General features: G+C 39.8%; 2 protein-coding genes across 3 annotated transcripts in view; one reads left to right on the plus strand and one right to left on the minus strand.

The window, feature by feature from the left end:
* The first annotated feature begins 696 nt into the window (after nt 1-696).
* On the plus strand, nt 697-9,872 carry stk24b (serine/threonine kinase 24b (STE20 homolog, yeast)). 2 transcript variants are annotated; one of them, XM_017310673.1, is made up of 12 exons: nt 697-1,102; nt 1,199-1,493; nt 3,206-3,436; nt 4,004-4,060; nt 5,051-5,159; nt 5,358-5,515; nt 5,952-6,137; nt 6,233-6,381; nt 6,496-6,619; nt 6,709-6,777; nt 7,500-7,636; nt 7,715-9,872. In XM_017310673.1, the coding sequence occupies exons 2-12, from the start codon at nt 1,452-1,454 to the stop codon at nt 7,749-7,751; spliced, it is 1,299 nt and encodes a 432-aa protein (XP_017166162.1). In that variant the 5' UTR covers nt 697-1,102; nt 1,199-1,451; the 3' UTR covers nt 7,752-9,872. The 2 variants fall into 2 exon arrangements, with proteins under 2 accessions (XP_017166162.1, XP_008423204.1); XM_008424982.2 differs by having other exon boundaries at nt 697-1,493.
* Nucleotides 9,873-11,832: 1,960 nt separating this feature from the next.
* slc15a1b (solute carrier family 15 member 1b) overlaps nt 11,833-19,748 on the minus strand; it is an 8,961-nt gene continuing 1,045 nt past the window's right edge. Inside the window, exons 4-23 of the mRNA XM_008424875.2 lie at nt 19,180-19,321; nt 18,296-18,415; nt 18,120-18,219; nt 16,932-17,022; nt 16,751-16,834; nt 16,569-16,651; nt 16,388-16,474; nt 16,208-16,297; nt 16,033-16,077; nt 15,910-15,942; nt 15,721-15,809; nt 15,542-15,623; nt 15,354-15,470; nt 15,114-15,254; nt 14,965-15,011; nt 14,284-14,391; nt 14,088-14,202; nt 13,868-14,005; nt 13,669-13,776; nt 11,833-12,610 (exon numbers count right to left, since the gene is read on the minus strand). Coding sequence (XP_008423097.1) covers nt 12,359-12,610; nt 13,669-13,776; nt 13,868-14,005; nt 14,088-14,202; nt 14,284-14,391; nt 14,965-15,011; nt 15,114-15,254; nt 15,354-15,470; nt 15,542-15,623; nt 15,721-15,809; nt 15,910-15,942; nt 16,033-16,077; nt 16,208-16,297; nt 16,388-16,474; nt 16,569-16,651; nt 16,751-16,834; nt 16,932-17,022; nt 18,120-18,219; nt 18,296-18,415; nt 19,180-19,321 — 2,072 coding nt within the window. The 3' untranslated portion in view covers nt 11,833-12,358. The remainder of the gene's footprint in view (nt 12,611-13,668; nt 13,777-13,867; nt 14,006-14,087; nt 14,203-14,283; nt 14,392-14,964; nt 15,012-15,113; nt 15,255-15,353; nt 15,471-15,541; nt 15,624-15,720; nt 15,810-15,909; nt 15,943-16,032; nt 16,078-16,207; nt 16,298-16,387; nt 16,475-16,568; nt 16,652-16,750; nt 16,835-16,931; nt 17,023-18,119; nt 18,220-18,295; nt 18,416-19,179; nt 19,322-19,748) is intronic.

Consider the following 19,748-nt stretch of genomic DNA (forward strand, 5'->3'; position numbering starts at 1 on the left):
GTCAATCAGTGTTGCTTCCTAAGTGGACAGTTTGATTTCACAGAAGTTTGATTTACTTGGAGTTATATTGTGTTGTTTAAGTGTTCCCTTTATTTTTTTGAGCAGTGTATATGATAGGAGACTTCTTCCAGATGCTCTCAAGACAAGAGGGACACAAATTCTGAAGCTGCAGATCCAGTTTAGCAACTGCCAGTACAGCTCAGTCAAGGATAGTCCCAAAACTGTCTGCAAAAGGAGGACATGGCTGCCCTTCCTAAGGTCTCTCTGGGTTTTATTTAAAGGTATCAGCATAAAGGGGTTTGCAAGCCACACTTTTCATATTTTTTTGTAAAACCATTTATTGTGTGTATGTTTCCAGCCCAATAATGTATAATTTGTTGACATGTCACAAAATAACAATGAAATACACAGAGGTTTGTAGTTGTAACAAGGTAAAATGTGAAAACTATCTAGAGATTTGAATATCTTTGCAAAGCAGTGTTCATAAACTCATGATGAAGAGATGTATCAGATGAAGGGGCTTTACAAATTTTGGTCAAAATAATAATTCATCCATGACTAATGGTTGTGTCATTAATTTGGAGTCATTTATTTGATCATATTTGCAACTTGTATTTTTATGTGACTAAGTAAAGTTTCCTGACAAGCTATGGGAATATCAGTCTGCGGCTGGCATCAGCACCGAGGCTGTTGAGATGTCAGGATGTTGCTGCTGATGATCCGGATCCGCCCAGCTCGGCGTCACGGCACCGACAAGATGGCCGAGATTACGGGTCGAAAGTGAGGGAGGAAACAAAAACATCTGTGAGCTGCCCCCCCTGTTGAAGACGCCAGGTTTCAAGCGGTGCTGAGGACTTGTCGGGGCGGAGATATAGGCTGGGTGCACCCCGGACTCCGGCTCTTGTTCTTGCCGGATGCAGACACAGTGCGCTCCGCGGCGGCGCGCGCAAGGACCGTTTATCGGGTCTTCTGGGAGCTAACCTGCTAACCATGTTTGCTATCTGACAGCATCGTTACTGAGACATTGTGCAATTACAAAGTGACACTTGGGCTCGTTCCAATATAAATAGCGGTTGCTTCTAAATAAGTTATCGGACATAAGGTTAGTTACAGCAGCTCAACTTTCTAAAGCGACAAATTTGATTTAACGCTTAGCTAACAGGTTAGCCTGCTAACATTGCGGATTTCTTGTTTGCAGCTAGCATCTGCGTTAGCAGACGTCAGTTCGTGGGCTCAGCTGTTTTTGGAGTCTTTGGGCTGTTCTGTGACTGTAAGGGGACTTAAGTGAGTGTTGAGGACGGTGGTGTCACAGTTTAACAGCAGCGAAAACTGTTCTCTTCAAATCTGGATAGCCAGGAGTCCTACAGGATTAATAGCGTTGAAAGCATCACAGCCGGGGCGATCTAAGCCCCCGCGTTACAGGACGAGGAGCAAACCCAGTCGCCTTCATCATGGCCCATTCTCCCGTTCAGGGTAACCTGCCGGGGATGCAGGTAAGAAGTGTTTTTAATGGGCTCGTTTTACTTTATGCAGGGGAGGGCATTAGAACATACTGTACACAGAGTCCCTGTCGAGGGTTAATAATGCTGTGCACCTAAACAGCTTAGTGAGATGAGGTGTTTAAGGACCTTAGCATGGCTCGGAAATTCTCACGACACCTCAGGATTTAAAATTCTAAAAATGCCACGCCATGTAATTGAAACCCCGAGAAATGTTGCACAGTGCAACATCTCTGGGGGACTTCAGGGGTTGCCAAGGCTCATCAGGGGCTGCCAAGTCCAGTCCTGAATATTATTGATGTTCCGCTGATCCAGCACACCTTGATAAAATAGTTTATTAGTAGGTTCTGTAGAACCTGATGACATGCCGAGGAAGTGATCCAGCCATTTCTAAAACCTGTGTTGGAGCAGTGGCTCGTCTAAAACATGTAGGATGCTAGTTTTTGTATACATTAACATTTGAATTCCTCTTTTACTATAACACGATTCAGAGGAACAAACTGTCTAAAGACAATTAAACCAGAATAAAGGATACAACTGAGTGTCATTTAATCTCAGTAGGGATGTAGCTGTTCAGTTAAGACTTAATAGTTTTTTTTTTTGTTTTTTCAGAAATTGGTGAGCAAACAGCATCAGACAGGTAGAAGGAAAGTTCTTAAGTTTAAAGCAGGATTGGGTTACATATTAAACCCTCAGAGCTGCTGAATTTATCATCTTTAAATAGAGTTCAGGATAACACTCAACCTACCTAAACACGGCCAATCACCTAAACCAGGTGTTCTCATATTCAGTCATCGAGCTCTGGTGTCCTGCAACTTTTAAATGCATCTCTGCTTCACACACCTGAGTCAAACAACGAGGCCATTAGCTGGAAAACTTGACTATTTACTGAGGAGGTAATTAAGCTATGTGGTTCAGGTGTGTTGGAACAGGGACGCATGCAAACCCCTGGTTTTAAATTGACAGTGCTGAACATAAATGCCTTTCTTAATGCTTTTTGTGGAAAATGTGTATTTTCTTTTCAGCAGCTTTTGATGTCTTTTCATAACAACGAGGGTGTCTCTTTTCAAAAGTCTTCTGCCTTTAAAGTGGATGTAATGAGCATTTCTCTGGCCAAAAGAGGTCATAAAAGGAAGTTGTTTTTTGTCAGCGCCTACTCTAGTGTTTTCCACATAACAGCCTCTGGAGAGTTAAGTCATTTTAGTTCACTTCCTGTGGTACGCAAGTTGTTTTCTCCCCATTTCACTCTATGATATGAATGCCACAGAGAAATAGCCTATAGAACATTGTGGAAAATTCATTTCCTGGTTCGGTTTTTCCGTTGAATGTCATGTTTGAAGTCCATGATGGCTGTTTTATAGGTTAAGTTGTAGCCTTCAGCTGATTAGTGAATCTTTATACTGTCATCAACATACTAAAGGTCTATCTAGGGATTAAACATAAAATGATAAATTTAGCAGTTGGTTTTAATTTTATTACTTTTATTTTGAACCTGCACGTTATCCAGTCATTACTCTTCCCCTTTTTACCTCTCCTGTCTCTTTCTCTCTCTTTACATAAACCAAGTGTTGCAATGAGTGAAAGAATGCCACCCTGCCAGCGTTTCTGACTTACTCCCAACCTTTCTTTCATTCTGTTTATTATGATTTTTTATTTAAATCCACCTTCCCTCTCCCTTCCCCTTGCTTCTTCCCGTCAATGACCAGAATGTCCGAGTGGACCCCGAGGAGCTGTTTACCAAGTTGGAGCGCATCGGAAAGGGTTCCTTTGGCGAGGTATTCAAAGGCATCGACAATCGCACGCAGAAGGTGGTGGCCATTAAGATCATAGACTTGGAGGAAGCAGAAGATGAGATTGAAGACATCCAACAGGAGATCACTGTGCTGAGCCAATGCGACAGTCCATTTGTTACCAAGTATTACGGTTCTTACCTGAAGGTAGCCGCCTAATTACAAATTCACAACATCCTCCAGTAACTGTTTGCATTTTGCTACATCGTAGCCACGTACTTTCATGTAGTTTAACTGAATTTTATGCGTTAACTAAACACAAAATGGTGCGTAGTAGTGAAAGGAAAGAGTATGTGGGCTGTCTCATGAAATCCAATGTAGTACATTAACGTTTATGATTGTAATCATTACAAAGTGTGTAAAAAAACAAAAAAAGGTAAACAAGTGGTTTTCCAAAGCACTGGACATAAAGCGCACTTTTGTTTTAGCTGGCATAGCAGCATCTTAAATGAGCTGGTGGAATGAGATTTTCTTCCCTAACCCACTTCTTCCTTGTGAATAATCCCAAATTAAAAAAAGGATTAGCCTCAGATGATTTGAAACACCCACCTGACTACCAGACTCTTAATAGGGTCATCACAACTTATTCAAGTTTTCACCGGCTTGTAGGAAGTTCTCTGTCAAGCGTCTGGATTTGGGAGCCTGTGCGTTTTCTGCTCGCATGCAGCCAAGCAGTAAAGAGCTTCTGTTCTTTTTCTGTCTCCATCAACACAGGACACAAAGCTATGGATCATCATGGAGTATTTGGGTGGGGGCTCTGCCCTAGATTTGGTAAGTGATTTTTCTGTTCACACAGAAAACGTCTGCTTTGCTTGTCCTTATGTCTTGTTTCTTTTTACTGAACTTCAACTAAACTCAGATGGCAGGTTGGTGACAGAGGTTTGTGCTTCAAAGACATTAGGAAGTTGTTACAGATGGGGCTGCATGTCATAACCTAAAAAAAATAAATAAATAAAAAGGGGTCTAAAGTATTGCAGCTTTAAGTTCCTAGCAAACCTAGATCTCAAATATTAGGTAGTCTATGCAGCTTGGAGGGAACAACATTTCAACATTTGTATCTCAACTATCAATTTCTAGCCAGAATTGAGAGTATCGTGCCCCTAGTGTTTATGTCTTTGTCGCAGGAGGCTATATCCATTGCAAAGCTAGATACTGATCTGAATGAAAGTGACTAGCTTGCATTAGTCAAAGAGGACTTTGAACAGTCCAGATCTTTTCTCTTTGGGTTGTACCTACACATGTCAATGACTTTGTTCTCAACTTGAATTTCTTTAGATCAGGGCATGGTGTTGCTTATTGGGATTTTATGTTTGGCCTACTTCATGTTGCCTGACATCTTCTACTTAAGTAGTTTCTTAACTATACATGTCTGTTAATCTAACTCTAGTTTGGCTAATGAAATGGAACAAAAGAAATAAATCACAGTTGAGTTAGGATTTAAAAACTGAATATTTATCATATTTATGTTATGGAATGGTTAAATAGAAATATCATTTAAAAGCTAAATTTTGTATTTAAAATTACTCTGGTAATCTTTGTCTTTTTTACATTGTTTGATCACCTGAAACATTTAGTTGTGACAAAAAAAACACAAAAGCGGTGAAATCTGCAAGTATGCAGTAACTTTTTATGCCCACTACTATTAATGCATTCCACCAAATCCAAGCTAGCTTAAAATTTTATCTACACATATTGCCACTGTTTAGTGAAACGAGTACAGTTCCCGATGGCCATGTGTCTCTGTTTGTTTTCCTGTCACAGATGGAGCCCGGCGCATTAGATGAGACTCAGATTGCCACAATCCTCAGAGAGATCCTAAAGGGTCTGGAGTACTTGCACTCAGAGAAGAAGATCCACAGAGATATTAAAGGTAGCTGACTAAATGGCTTCAGAGAGTGCACACACGCGAATATCATATTGCGCATTAATGTTATAGACATCCACTTAAGCCTTCATTCATTATACAGTCTGCGTTTCACCTGAGAATTCCGTTTGAAATCGATGGAGACGGACAGCTTTGTAAAGACCAAGAGTTTTTCCACCGTTAACGCTCTCCGTTTGTCCACAGCTGCCAATGTGCTGCTGTCCGAGCAAGGAGAGGTGAAGCTGGCCGACTTCGGAGTGGCGGGCCAGCTCACAGACACTCAGATCAAACGGAACACCTTTGTCGGGACGCCCTTCTGGATGGCCCCGGAGGTGATCAAACAGTCCGCGTATGACTCTAAGGTGAGTTCAAACAGAGCAAGCCTTTGGCACCTGGAAAGAGTTGCTCACTGCTTTGAGTTGGTTTTAAGGCTGCAGCTAACAATTATTTTAGTAATCAATTATTCTATTGATTAAAAGGATTTAAAAAAATTGGCACTTTCTGCAAATTTTTCAACTTACAACTAAAGTTTTAGTTCAGGGTAGCATATTTGCAAAGGTTTTATTTTTTAATCTTTGTACAGTTTAGACTTAATTATTGCTCTGAGTATGTTGTTGTTTCAGCAAATTAACGATTAATTGCGATAAATTTCATTAATTGTTTTGGCCCTTGTTGGTTTGTGACAATACTAAATAAATCCATTGAAAACAGAAGGCATCAAGGGGTTTGCATTCTTGTTCAAGACACTGTATCGTTTCAAAGCACTGCTGTTGTTCCTATTTCTCCCGCRCGTTCCAGGCCGACATCTGGTCACTTGGAATCACGGCTATCGAGCTGGCAAAAGGCGAGCCGCCTCACTCAGACCTCCATCCCATGAAGGTGTTATTCCTCATTCCAAAGAACAACCCGCCCACACTCGAGGGCAACTACTGCAAACCTCTCAAGGAGTTTGTCGAGGCCTGCCTCAACAAAGAGCCCAGTTTTGTATGTAGTCTAGCATAATTCTGCATAATTTCTGTATGTTTTGGCTCATTTCTCCAGACTGCATTGCCTCACTTTCTTTTTTGCTCTTTCTGTAGAGGCCGACTGCCAAAGAACTGCTGAAGCATAAATTGATCGTCCGCCATGCGAAGAAGACGTCGTACTTGACAGAGCTGGTGGACAAATACAAGAGGTGGAAGTCTGAACAGTCCAGAACTACAGAGTCCAGTTCAGACGAGTCGGACTCGTAAGTGTGCTGCCATTTCAGCAGGAAATAAAGTTCATCCTTCATCTTTAGTTTGAGAGCTGATCAGACTCTTTGCTTGTACTGATAATTCTTTTGAAATGTTGGTCCGATCAGAGAACAGGACGGCCAGGCGTCAGGCGGGAATGACTTTGGCAGTGATGATTGGATCTTCACCATCCGAGAAAAGGACCCCAAGAAACTACAGAACGGAGAGGGACAGTCGGGGGGGACGGACCAGGTCAGCCAATGCTTTTGTAAAAAGTTGTTTTTATAATGCTCACAATAAGAAGCATTACTGGTTTTTAATTTCTTTATTTCTTTCCTCAGACAAAAGACATTCCAAGGAGGCCTTATTCACAGAGCCTGACCACGGTCATTTCTCCTGCATTAGCCGAGGTGAGGATCCTACCCTCAATGCTCTCTGAAAAAGTCTATTATGTAATTTAATGAAATGTAATGGTTTGTTTTTTTTGCAAAATGAGACTATGAAATTAGGTTGATTTCTATTTAAATGGGCGTACTTAGACTTTTCATTCTACACAAGCAAAGACATTTATTGGCTCTTACTGGTTCTGGTTAAGTTAACATTCGCAGCCATTTTGTTCGACTCTGTACTTTTTTCTTCACAGCGGATTGTTGCTTACAGGCAATTTTTGGTAAGCTTCATAGTGTCACACTGGGACATTACATACGTCACGAACAAATGTTAGCGATTGGGTAACATTTAAAACCTCATCAGAGTCCACGCCTCCAGGAAGCAGTCGTTTCTCAACAGCAGAGTCCAGACACTCTGGATGAAGCAAAACATAGAGCAATGTCCGGCTGTGGAATATTACATTTTAATGTGACTTTTATGATTCAAGGGGCAGGAAGGACTGCTGGCCCTCGAGCATGTTCACGATATTAAATCTGTCTCTACGTGAGACACTTCTCTAGAGATGGAAAAACAAGCAGTGGTGATTCTTTGGAGCACTTTAGGAGACTTTAATATCTAGGAGGAAAACATACAGTTCCTTCCTCGTTATAAGGTCACACAATGTGAGTTTAAACAGGTATGGACACTTTTACAAAGCGTTTGAACTGGTTGGGTCATGCTTCCTCTCTGACCCCCATCTCAGCTAAAGGCGCGGCAGGAGCAGGTGAACGGGAACCCGCTAGTCCTGGACGAGCTGAGAGCGGCCATCCTGCTGGCCGAAGAGGCCTACCCCGGCATCTCCGATTCCCTGGTGGCTCACATGGTGCAGAGGCTCCAGAGGTAACCGCTCTACTCATGTTCATACAGAATGCGGCTGAACATCTGCTCCGTTGTTGACCTTTTGTTTTACTTTTACAGCTTCTCCACAAGCAGAAGATCTTCCTCCTCCCCCTAGAGGTCGGCTCTCTACCCCAAACCTGCTCTCCCAGGTCCCCACATCCCATCAACACCCTAGCCAGGTCAGAGGGTTAAACGTTGAGGGTCAAGTCATTCAATACCAGCTGGCTGCATTTGACCTCCATGTGAGGGGCGCTAACTTAGCCTGTTATTTAAAAGAAAAAAGAAAAAAAACAAAAAAGACTGAACTCCAAAGTGGAGAACAGAGACACTTTGCAGAGCTTCTTTTATCCATTAACGAGAGAAGATGTTTGGAAGCTACGATGGTGCAGCGGGGGAAAAAGAAAAAAAAGACTCAAAAGTGAGAGCGACCAGCTGCAAAAAAAATCAGCAATAGCCAAGTCTGTCCCTGGGCTTTTGCACATGTGACACTCCTCATGCCTCACACAGAGTCTCTGCATGGATTTTGCTGGATGAGGAGCTGAAAGTCTCCCTTCAGACCCTCCCCGTTCTCTAAATGCAGGCGTCATATCCCCAGAAACTACGAGAGCATGCTCGATGAACCTCCAGGGATGTTATCCAAGTTTAAAAGCTGTGTGTGTGTTTGTGTGTGCGTGCGCATGTGTGTGTGTGTGTGTGTTCGGTTTCGTTTGTGAAACTCCCTGTTTAGGCAAATTGCAGCATTCTTAAAGAAACCTCAGGTAAAGTGCTTTAAGTGGACTTTGTCCTCCGAGGCAGGAGGGGGCGCCATGCTGTACATGATTACAAGTTATCATTGCGGAAAATAAATCACTGTGTACAAAATGGTCGACGCGCATTTTGTAGATACTGATTAAAGACAACGTAGGTATTTAAAACATCTCAAAGGTTACTACGACAGAAAATGCCTTGCCTTTTTCAGCGTTCTAGCATTCGTCGCAGATTTAGTTGGTTTCATTTTACACATATGTGACAATTGTCTTTTTTTTGTTTTTTGTTCTTTTTCAAGTGACTGAGTTTCGGTGTTTCATTTCAACATCCTACAGAATCATTAAGTTAACTTTGTGTAGAAGAAGCAGACAATAAAACCTCTATCTGTATTCATGTTTAGGGAACTGAAAGACTTTAGGACTAGAATAAAAGGTAGTGGACTGTTACAAGGGAGGAACCACATTAAACTGATATCAGTTGAAGTATTTTCTTTTTCTTCAGTTTAGCAGTATTGAGAAAGTAAAGTGGAAATGAGGAAAAACTGGCAAAGAAAAGTAGGCAAGGGCCGGAATTGGTTATGGTTGCCTTTAGTATTTGAACAAAAAAATTCCAAACAAATGGAAAAGAAAGTTATTCCTAGAGGGTTTTCTAGTTGAAAACAAAATGATATAAATAAGCTAGTTGACTAGCAGTGCAGGAACTCTGTGCTCCACAGACAACACCAGACACTCTCTTAACTTTCATTAAAAGGACTTTTTACACCTTAGAACCAAAATTTTAGCGGTTTAGAAATCAACTTCCAGTACCGGCCCGTGTCTGACCACAAGAGCTCAAGCGCATCATTTATTCTGGCCAAAATCAAGACTAGCTGCACAGTTCAACGCCATCCTAGTCCATCTTCACCTCTTGCTATAGAAGTGCCATGTCCTCTCTGACGCTTTCACTAGTAGTATGATTTGCACCTTTGTTTTTTTTGTTTTTTTCTAATTTTCAGATCCGTTTTGTGCACTTTGAAAGTGTTGAGTATTTAAAGACTCCTGTAAGAGGAAGTAAAAAAAACAAACAAAACCAGTTGCTAATAGCCATGTTTTACTATATATATGTTTACTTAAGAGTTCCAGAATTTACTACTGTGCTATTGCAGCAATAATGTTGAGGAGTCGCATCAAGATGCACTTGTCAAAACAGGGATTGAGAAAAATTAAGAAATGTCCGATATTTTTATAACAGCAAAGAGTTAAGTATGGAAATATGGAATGCTTTATGGATATGGGCATCTGCCTCTGGCAAAAAAAAATATCTATACCTTTCAGAAAAAACAACATATGCTACAGAAATAACAACAAAATGTGTACATTTGATTTCCTTTATTATAGCTGATGATTTATAGTACTGTATATAATCTTTGCTTGTGTCATTTGAAAATTCCCAAGTTAAATGTAAGCTTTTAAAGTGACATGAGAAATAAAGATCTAATGCTAACGGAGAACTTTGGTCTCTTTGCTGTGCATGTATAAAAGAGTGAATTCTTTTACATATGCACAAATAATGAAGCATATTCACACACTTATTCATTTTGTTTCATCACCACAAACGACCTTTTAGTTTGGGGGACTTTTATCATAAACGCAAAGCAGCACATAAGATTTTGACTTTATTAGCATGATGTGTGTGCACATTGTTATTCTTTTTTTTTTTAACAAAAACAATCTAAAAAGTGTGGATTTGTATTTATCCACACAGCCACCACCAACTTAGTAACATAAATATACTTTGACAAGAACTATTTTATTGTTCTATTGTACTTTTTAGGCGTCATTGTTCTTTTGGAAGATGAACTAATCAAGTCTTTAGCCTGTAGCTGGGTTTCCATTGACCATAAAAATTACGCAAATTAGAATTACAGAAATAAATCTGCTTAATGGAAACACGCCAATTTTGTAAAAATTCCCCCACATTTATTAAGTTTTTTTGTGCTAGGATGAGGTGATTTTGCAGTTATATCGAAATTAGCGTATTTCACAAAACTGTAATGGAAACGTGGTAATTGCAATATTGTGTGTGGGGGGGGTTATGTTGGTGGAATACTGACAAAGTTTTGTGCATATCTGTAATGGAAACGCAGCTAGAGACGGCGTTTCATTCAGGATTGTCCTGTATTTGGCTCACTTTATATTTCCATCAATTCTAACCAGCTTTACTCTTCCTGGTTAACAGCATCACTGCGGCATGAAGATGCCACTACCATATTTTATTGGCATGGATGGTCTGCTAAGGGTGATGCGTATGCAGTGTTTGTTTTCCTTCGTGTCCAGCAAGTGCAGTTTTATCTCTCACCTGCCTGGAGCAGAACTTCCCATCCCAGCGGGAGACAACGTTGGATGAAACTGAAGCAATAACAACCAGCAACTCAAAATACTGCACCAAGGGGAAACATAAAATTAACACCTACATTTTGTAGCCTAATATTCAGCTAAGTATACAAATGCAGTATACAGGGTTACCTGAAGTACAGTAAGTGCCTCCAAAAGCTCCACCTGGCGTTTATTTGGCGTCACTACACGTTTAATAAATGCCAGCAGATATTTTATAGGCGCCACCTGGCGTTCAAAAAGTACAACGCCACCATGGATTTATTAGACACCTGTTCTTGATTAGAAACTCCCAAGTATTATCTTATTGAACAGCTCTCATTCAATCAAGTCGGACCTTCCTAAGAACTCACTGACCCTCATTACACACACACACATTTCCTGTGGATCCATAGTTAAATGTGAGTTGTTTATATTTAGAGCTCCACCAGATTTGCCAAATGTTTCAAAGGACACAAGAGGACGGAGCTACTATAAACAATCATGAGTTGCCATATTTCATCCAGCATTGAATTTTTAGACTTCTGTAAGTTGATATCTGTATCTTTAAATCTTCATAAACCCTCTGTTGCTTATTGTTGAGTTTTGTTGGTGTATGGCGTCATTGACGAGCCAGGGTTTGTCCATGTTGTTGCTGTTTGCAGACAGTGTTGAACAGAAATTCATTGAACATCAATCACTTCATGGAGCAGCACCCACAACAAAATGGCAAACTCCCACCTAAAATCTGCTGGAAAAAATAATAAAAATCTGGTGCCACCACTAAATCAACCATTTTAAAACAAGATTTTGTTCATCTTAGTTTCCAAAGGCTAATCCAAACATTTTAGCATGTCTGGATGAGAATCTTCCAGCTAAACCTCTCCAATTAGACACATCCAGATCTAATTGAAACTCATCTCCATGTCTGATTTAACTCAATCTGTTCAAGCTAATTGGCTAATTCAGTCCACCCTTACGACTGTTTGACAACTACCTAAAAACTGGGTTTCTCTAGATAAAAATGTTGAATAATTCCCACAGCAGTCAACAGATTTTTACTAAATACTCATTTTAATACACATTAGATTTTTTTTATTTTTTTTATTACAGAGTGTCTTTCTAACATCTTTCTCGCAGACTCTGTTGACCAACCAGGGCCGTGTACTCCTGGGCCACAATGAAGCATTTCTGGCCAACTAGGAAGCTTTGGGTGTTCATCACCATCATGACACATATGGAAGAGTCATAAAAGTTTTCTACAATACATAAAACACTGTTAGGAAATAAATACAAATATTGGAATGTTTTTGGGGTAATTCCACAAAAGACTAGTCAGAAATTACAGTCAAAGCAAACATTATCTTCAAAATAGCATATTCTCTTTAGATTTTAAGCTGGGATCCGGGAACTGGTCCAAATAGAATCCTACACTAGAACTACTGTTCTAGTACTGTACTGTTCCACTGTTTTCAACCAGCTTCAGATCCTTCATCCCATCCTGGTCATACCTTCACTCTATCTTTTTGTCTCTGTGATAAACATCACAGACACTCTTAGACCTGATCAACAGAACCCAGAAGATTTTGTATACGTAAAGCCAGAAGCCGGAAGAGGTCTCGATTTAGAATTTGGTCTGTGAAGTTTCTTCCTCATCGGAGCTGGAATTAGAGCTCTTTCTCTTTTTCTCGTTATGGTTCTCAACCATGTCCTTCTTGGTCACTTCTAAGTTCTTCTTCTTCTCATCTTCAGGCTCCAAGTTTGCAAAATTGGCCTCTATCTTTGCCGGATCGATGTATTCATAGAAGTAGGCCATGATGGCAAAGATTATGCACACCAACACCAGCAAGGCGGCGAACAGAACGTATTCAGCCCACTGGTAAAGAAAGACACAAGAGTTTATTGAAATTTCAGAAAATATATGAATGTGTATGGATTTGTTTTCCACTGATTAGTTGAGAAACTGACTTTGGATGACAAGTCTGAAACTCCTACTATAAAGAGATGCTTAGATTGTCGTCGGAGGAGTTTCTTTGGAGTTTTCAGGAGTTCTTCATTAAATTTAGCCAAGGCCAATAAGTGTAGTACAAGAGGCGTTTTTTTTAAGAAAAAAAGTGAAATGTTTCTAAATGTATTCTTATTGAAACAAAATCACTTAAATTAATATTAAGTGTTTAAAAACTTTTTGCACGACACTATGCATTAAAAACTAAATTAAGTTTTTCAGTAGTTGCCAATGTCTGTAAATGCTGCTGTACAGGGTTTCTGCAGGTTCCATCAACTCGAATTTAAGACTTTTAAAGACTTCTTAAAGACCATTATGAATCAAATTTGTGACAGAAATGCACAAAAGACAATTAATTAGCACTTACCCATTATGGATGTTAGAAAGTCAGCTAGTTGGCTATCAAGGCCTATCAGTAGCACCTAATTATTGCTAGCCTCACCTGCCTCGAGTCAAATTTCAACCTTGTCAAGCCTAACAGAAAAGTCCAGTAAGAAAAAAAACTATGTAGAATATATAAAATTCTATGTAGGTTCTGCCACAACCAAATTTAAGACCAGTTAGTAATGTATTTAAGGTAAACTTGCATTTCTTTAAAGATAAAATGAAGACATGTTAAGACCTTAATTAAAGATACATCAATTTAAGACCTTTTAAGGCCCGCTGTGAAACAGTGTCCTGATTTAGTTTATGTGAAAACAGGTCCAGTAGATCATAGAACAACCTACTAAACCTGGCAAGACCTGGGATTTTATGTCCTACAACAAAACTTCCATGTTTTTAACATAAAAAACCTAAGTGAAAAGAATTTTATTGTTAACGTTATGTTTCTTTAGAAACTTTCAGCTGAAAAGCAAGTATAACCAATTTCATTCACAGCCTTCTATCAGATTAAAGTCAGTAAGAAGAACAGGGAACCTCCTGCTCACCTGATCTGGAAGTGTGGCAGCCTCTGCAACAATCAGCACAATGATGTTTCCTACGGCAACCGTTAACAGCCAACCAGCCTGCAGCACTGCCTTCATGTTGGAGGGAGCCTGTACAGCAGAAATGTGTGTATTAAGGCCTTATTCTTGGACATTCCCTGTTTGTTTCCCCCTCATTCTCCTAAAAATAAACATTTGTTACCTGCGAATACGAGAACTCCAATCCTGTGACGGAGAACACCACCTCTCCTGATGTCATAAGGAAGTACTGAGGAATCTGCCAGGCCATGTGGATGGAGTTGGTCTTGATATCCTCCATCTCCTTGATGTGCTGTCCACACTGCAAAGCAAATAGAAATTAGTTCAATCAAAAACAATATGTCACAGCTATTTATCTTGCACAGGTTGGATTTAAAAGTTACATTTTCTTCAAGTGTGAAGGTTGGTGGGATGATGAAAGTGTAAGAACTGCCAAAGCCAAATTTTCGACTGAAGACGCATTGATTTCCAGCAGAATTTTTGATCACGAACTCAGCCCTGTCACAACAAAATCACCAGTTAGAGGAAATAACTTTCTTTAGAAGGATTGTACGTAGCGGTCAAATTAGTCAAACTTACGTTCCTTGTGGTACATCGACGTATACGGACATGTTCTTGCTAATGATGTTCCCAAAACCTTCGTCACCCACTGTTATGTTCAAAGCCAGGCCAAAACCATTAAAAAATCTGAAAGGTAAAAAAAACAGCACAATTAATACAGCAGTTTAGGTGTCCCACATTCACTCTTCAAAAGATGTTGATTTCATTATGAATTTTCTCTTGTGGGCTATAGATGAACCGAGGCCGATTGACTAAATCTGATAAAAGATTCCATTAAATTTCAAAGTTGGACTTAAATATTTGCCCTGGCTGCAATGGATGGGCAATCCTGGTGCTCGAGGGCCGTGTCCTGCAACTCTTAGACGTCTCCCTGGTCCAACACACTTGAATCCAATGGCTGAATCACCTCCTAAGTGCAGTCAAGTTCTCCAGAGTCCTGCTAACGACCTCATTATTTGACTCAGGCATGTTGAAGCTGAGATGCACCTAAAAATTGCAGGAGACCGTCCCTCAAGGCCTGGAGTTGCCCACCCCTGGGCTAGCAACATGTCCAGGATGTACCCTACCTCTTTCCCAATTACCGCTGCAGATACACTCACCAGGCTAGCTTAACTGTTTCTTTCTGTTGCTCAACAAAAAGGAGCAACAGGTCATGCATGACCAGCTTTTATTGCCATACGATAACAAATTGAAACCGACCTGATGGCGTTAGCTCCCTCCTCCGGCTTTGCAACAACATCGCCAAACTGTAACCAGAAAACATGTCTGAGAACAAAATCCATGTGACTGTTTCTGGGAAATGTTTGAAATAAGAATACATGTGATTTTGATCTGACTTTTATGCTGACCTTTATATTCCTCATTGCGCCTGCTTCTTCAACAATGACAAGAGTGTTACGAGTGCCTTCTGGTAAGCTGATTAAATCAGGGGAACCAGAATTTATTCTCAGCGCAAATGGCTCATCATATGTATAGTAGTCCTCGTTGCCCTGTGGGAGAAAACAGTGGATTTTATCTTTCAAAGCTAAGGAGTTTATCAAACTGTGGTAGCCAAAATGTTTGTTTTTTTCCACTTTGTATAGTCCTACCTGAAAAGCCTGCAGTTGGAAAGTATAGTTTCCAGCAGTGATATCTATGGGTCGGTCAACCATGTTGATGAACTTAGCTTGCTGCTCAGTGCTCGATGGGAAATCAGGGAGGGTTGCCTGGAAAAGGGAGAAACCATCCTTCATGAGCTTTGTTTTTGTTCAATATTTTGTAATTAATTTTCACTTACATCAATCTGGAGCTGAAGCAGGGCAGCAGCCACAAACGCAAGTCCAGCGAGGAACATCCCCACAGTTATCCGCCTCAAAGGACTGGAAAACAGAATTGAACACATTCATTCAGCCACTGAAACCAGGGCTCACAAGATCTTAGAAGTGGAAAAGATTATAAAAAAAAAGGACTCCTCACGTGAAGTTTAGTTTGCATTTAGAAATGAGTGGGTAGATTATGAAGTCCATGACAGGGACCATTATCAGAATCAGGATGGGATTGACAGTCTGGTGGGGAGGGAAGGAAGGAGGGTCATAAAATGGCTGCAGTTTGATTCAATCAGTTCATCTCAGCAGTGGGGCGATGCTATCGCCGGTACAGTCTTACCTGCATTTGGTCAGGCTGGATTACCATCGAACCCTGTTGAAGAGAAAATGAGCTCCGTTTAGCAATCTTCATTTCCATGGGGTGGGAGATTAGGAGTTGAAGAGCAGAAACAAGAAAACTTACAAAGTTACCGTCCATCGTGGTGGCCTGGAGTGTCCATCTTGAACCCTGCAGGACAAACAGTTCTTGTTTAGATTGTGGTTAATTACCAACTGGAACGTGTCAAGGCATATCAAAGTTTACAAAGATACAGTTTCAGTTACTATGTCTAAAAAAATCTAGGATTTTAGTCACATACCTGTTGGTCAAAGAGAGCCCAGAACATGGGCAAGGGAATATAAAGGAACAGAACCTTCAACACCATCTTCACCTGGGCAATCAGGAGTTTCTAGAGCGAAGCAGAGAAGATCTCAAACATAAATTTCTGTCCATTCTGCTGCTCGTTTTTTTATTAATTTTCACACAGGCTTCTTCCTACGTCATATTTCTCCTCGGCCCAGTCCATCCAGTGTTCTCTCTTTGGGATCTTGGAAGATCTATTACGATAGCGGTTCTTGATAGCAAACTGCAAACACATGAGAGACCTTTCAGATGTAACCAGAAGCAAATGTAATGTTGAAATGAAGCTTGGATGAAGCCATCGCTGAGGAGGAACTCACAAAGATGCATTTGAAGACTTTCACCATGATGTTTCCCGACGGTGCCGTTTTGTTGTACATACCACTTCCGACAATGAAGATGACTGGAAACAAACAAAACATGAATTATTATAGTCTTGTTTTGTTTTTTTTCTGAATTCACTGCTTGATTGTCACGACTCAAGCTCAAGTGAAGATCTCACCCAGAGAGGCCACCATGAGAGCAGCAGGGACCCCGAAGGCCAGAGGGTAGCACTGCTGCTGAGTGTGAATTCCACATTTCTTAGCTGGAAATCACAGAACGCACACATACAGTCAGCATCTGGTTGTGGTTACTTGGTGTATTTTAAGGAGTGTGTGACGTTTCTGAGAATCGGTGCCTGCCTCTGAGGATGGGGGTTATGATGGTGGACAGCAGGCTGCCGGCATTGATGGACAGGTAGAAGATGGAGAAGAAGGTTCCTCTCTGCTTGTCCTGTTGGATGTTTGAGAAGAGATTTTACGCTCAGAACCATACAAACAAAAACCACTAATATCTAAAATGTGCTAATATTGATTTCTCTTTACAAAGTATTTATGTTCTGTTTTGTTTTTTTTTACTTTAAAGCAGTTCTAATTTTAAATTTGCCAATTTTCTGTAGATCTATTCAATCATTACTGTTATACATGCTCTAAAATATCAGTCTCAGTTAAATTTTACACTATAGAATGACATTTTGGACAGTGTTAAAGCTATTTAGTGTAGTTTGAAAATGCGTTCAAGAATCCAAAAATGTTTAAATATGGAATCGATTTTTGTTAAAGACAATTTAGCCTAATCCTAAGAGAACCTGACATAATGACTGGAAGGTTTAGGGTTTCTATGATGATAAATTTGCCTGATGTTGTGTCTCCACTTTGCTTCTTTATGTCATTGAGCAATCTTGGTCACTTACCTTGAACTTGTAATAAAGCTCGTAAATGAGCTGTGTATGTTAATAAACGACTAACGGGGAATAAAGCAGAGATAGAGAAACTGCTGACCAGGTGTGGCTGATAATTGACGAAGGCATCTGTACAAAAGGGGAAGGGTCAGTTCTGGTGTTGTTTCCCTTTAACTGTATTGCCTAATGTGCATATGAATTGATTGATTTGATCAAAGCACCTTTTTTCAAATGGAAGGATTTTATTTATTTTTTGTTTTTTCTAAGTCTTCACAAATAACAAAAATCTAGAAGTTCTCCATCTCCGTAGAAGAACTGCATCCCCACAGCATGACGGCACCACTACCTTGTTTCACGGTTGAGATTGTATATTCAGATGTGGTACATAGTGTTTTACATGTAAGATTCTGAACATAAATATCAGTAAATTCAACACAGAATTTACTGTATTTTTGCAGTAAAAATACAGTAAAGATACTGTATTTAAACTTTAATTTAATACAGTTTAAAATACCCTATTAAAATAGTGCAGTTTAAAATTCAGTCCATTCTAAATTGTATTAAAATGAGCAGGTTTTTTTTTTTAATCTGTATCAAAAGGCAGTTTGTTTTTTCTCACAATAGCTCTTTTTGTTTTGTAACATCTAACCTGATCTTCGTTAAACTGGTCCCCTCCAAAGGCAGCCACACAGGGTTTGATGCCTCCGGTTCCCAGGGCGATGAGGAGTAAGCCCACCATGGACAGAGCTCTGGGAGGTGGTGGAAGGAAACACTGTAAACACACAACTTCTGTGTCATTTTACTGTGTTTCGTTCTTCAGCTTACATGTGTAAGGTCATGTTGTCGGGGGTGCCGTCCTTGTTTCCATCTGTGATGTCATGGATTGCACTGACGGCCATGATGACCTGCCCCACCGCGTAAACAATGGACAGGTAAACAATGGTCCTGTGCAGAAAGAGGGAAGGGGGGGGATACAAGGCAGTGAGCCAGTTTTATGTCAGCTAGATACAGATTAATAGCTCACTATCTGAGGCATCCTGAAACTGTTTAATCTCTCTTTATGATTGGATTAATTAGATTACATAATCACTAGATATGAGTTGTATCTGCTTGTGTTGATGTAACATTTGATATAAGCTTGTGGTATGTCGATAAGGTGAGTTAAAGTCATTTAATTTAGCAGAGCTGGACTGAATTGAAATGAATCAACTAAAATTTAGGTTCAATTAATTTAACTAAACTAAAAGTTGAATTCAACTTAATTGAACAGAACTAAATTGAACGGAATATAATTGAAATGAACTGAAATCAATTAATGGATCTTATCTGAAGTAGTCTGAAACGAACTGAACTGAATCTTACTGAACTACATTAAATGAACCAAATTAAACGGAATGAATTTGAAATTCATTTAATCCAACTTTATTGAACTGAACACTGAACAGAGCTAAGCTGAACTGAACTGAATGATTTCAAATTAAACAAACTGAAACAAAATGAACTGAATCTGAAATCAATTTAATGCAATTTTACTGAACTGAACAGAACAGAACTGGGTTGAACTGAATGGAATTTATGAATGAAATTGAAATTAATTTAATGAACTAAATTTTATTGAACTGGACTCAAATGAATTGAATAAACCTGAGCAGAACACATGCAATACGTAGCAGCAAGCAGGAGGAAACGGGAACTGTCAGGTGACTCACTTGAACTTTCCGAGCCATGAGTCAGCAATGATGGCGCCCAGGATGGGGCTCAGGTAGCAGAGAGCTACAAAGGTGTGATAGATGGTTGTGGAGAAGTCATCATCCCACTTCAGGAAGTACTTGAAGTACAAAACCAGTACAGCTAAAAAGGGGATATAGATGAGCTTAGGTTAGAAACAGTCTTTCTTTATTGATTATTTCAGCTTTATTTAGACTTAGCATACATTTTACACCAAAAATCTGGCATGGCTACGTTGAAATATCACACAAAATGGTGTATAACTATCAATGTTACCAGCTCATGTATAATGGCTAATGATGGATCCACTAATATTAAATGCAGACCAGTATTGACAAATTGGCATTCTGGTAGGATTTGACTGAAAACTTCATTACATTATATTTTGATCATAACAATTAGTTGCTATATTGCAAACACTGAAATCTGCTTTTTATTCATTTGTATGATGTTTTTTTCAGACTTTTTTCCCTAACAAGTTAACAGTAAACTAATCAAGCCATTAAATTGATCAGTTAACCAAGAACAAAAACCAATCCTACAAATTAAA

The sequence above is a fragment of the Poecilia reticulata genome, linkage group LG2 (assembly GCF_000633615.1).
Source record: "Poecilia reticulata strain Guanapo linkage group LG2, Guppy_female_1.0+MT, whole genome shotgun sequence".
Taxonomy (NCBI): Eukaryota; Metazoa; Chordata; class Actinopteri; order Cyprinodontiformes; family Poeciliidae; genus Poecilia; species Poecilia reticulata.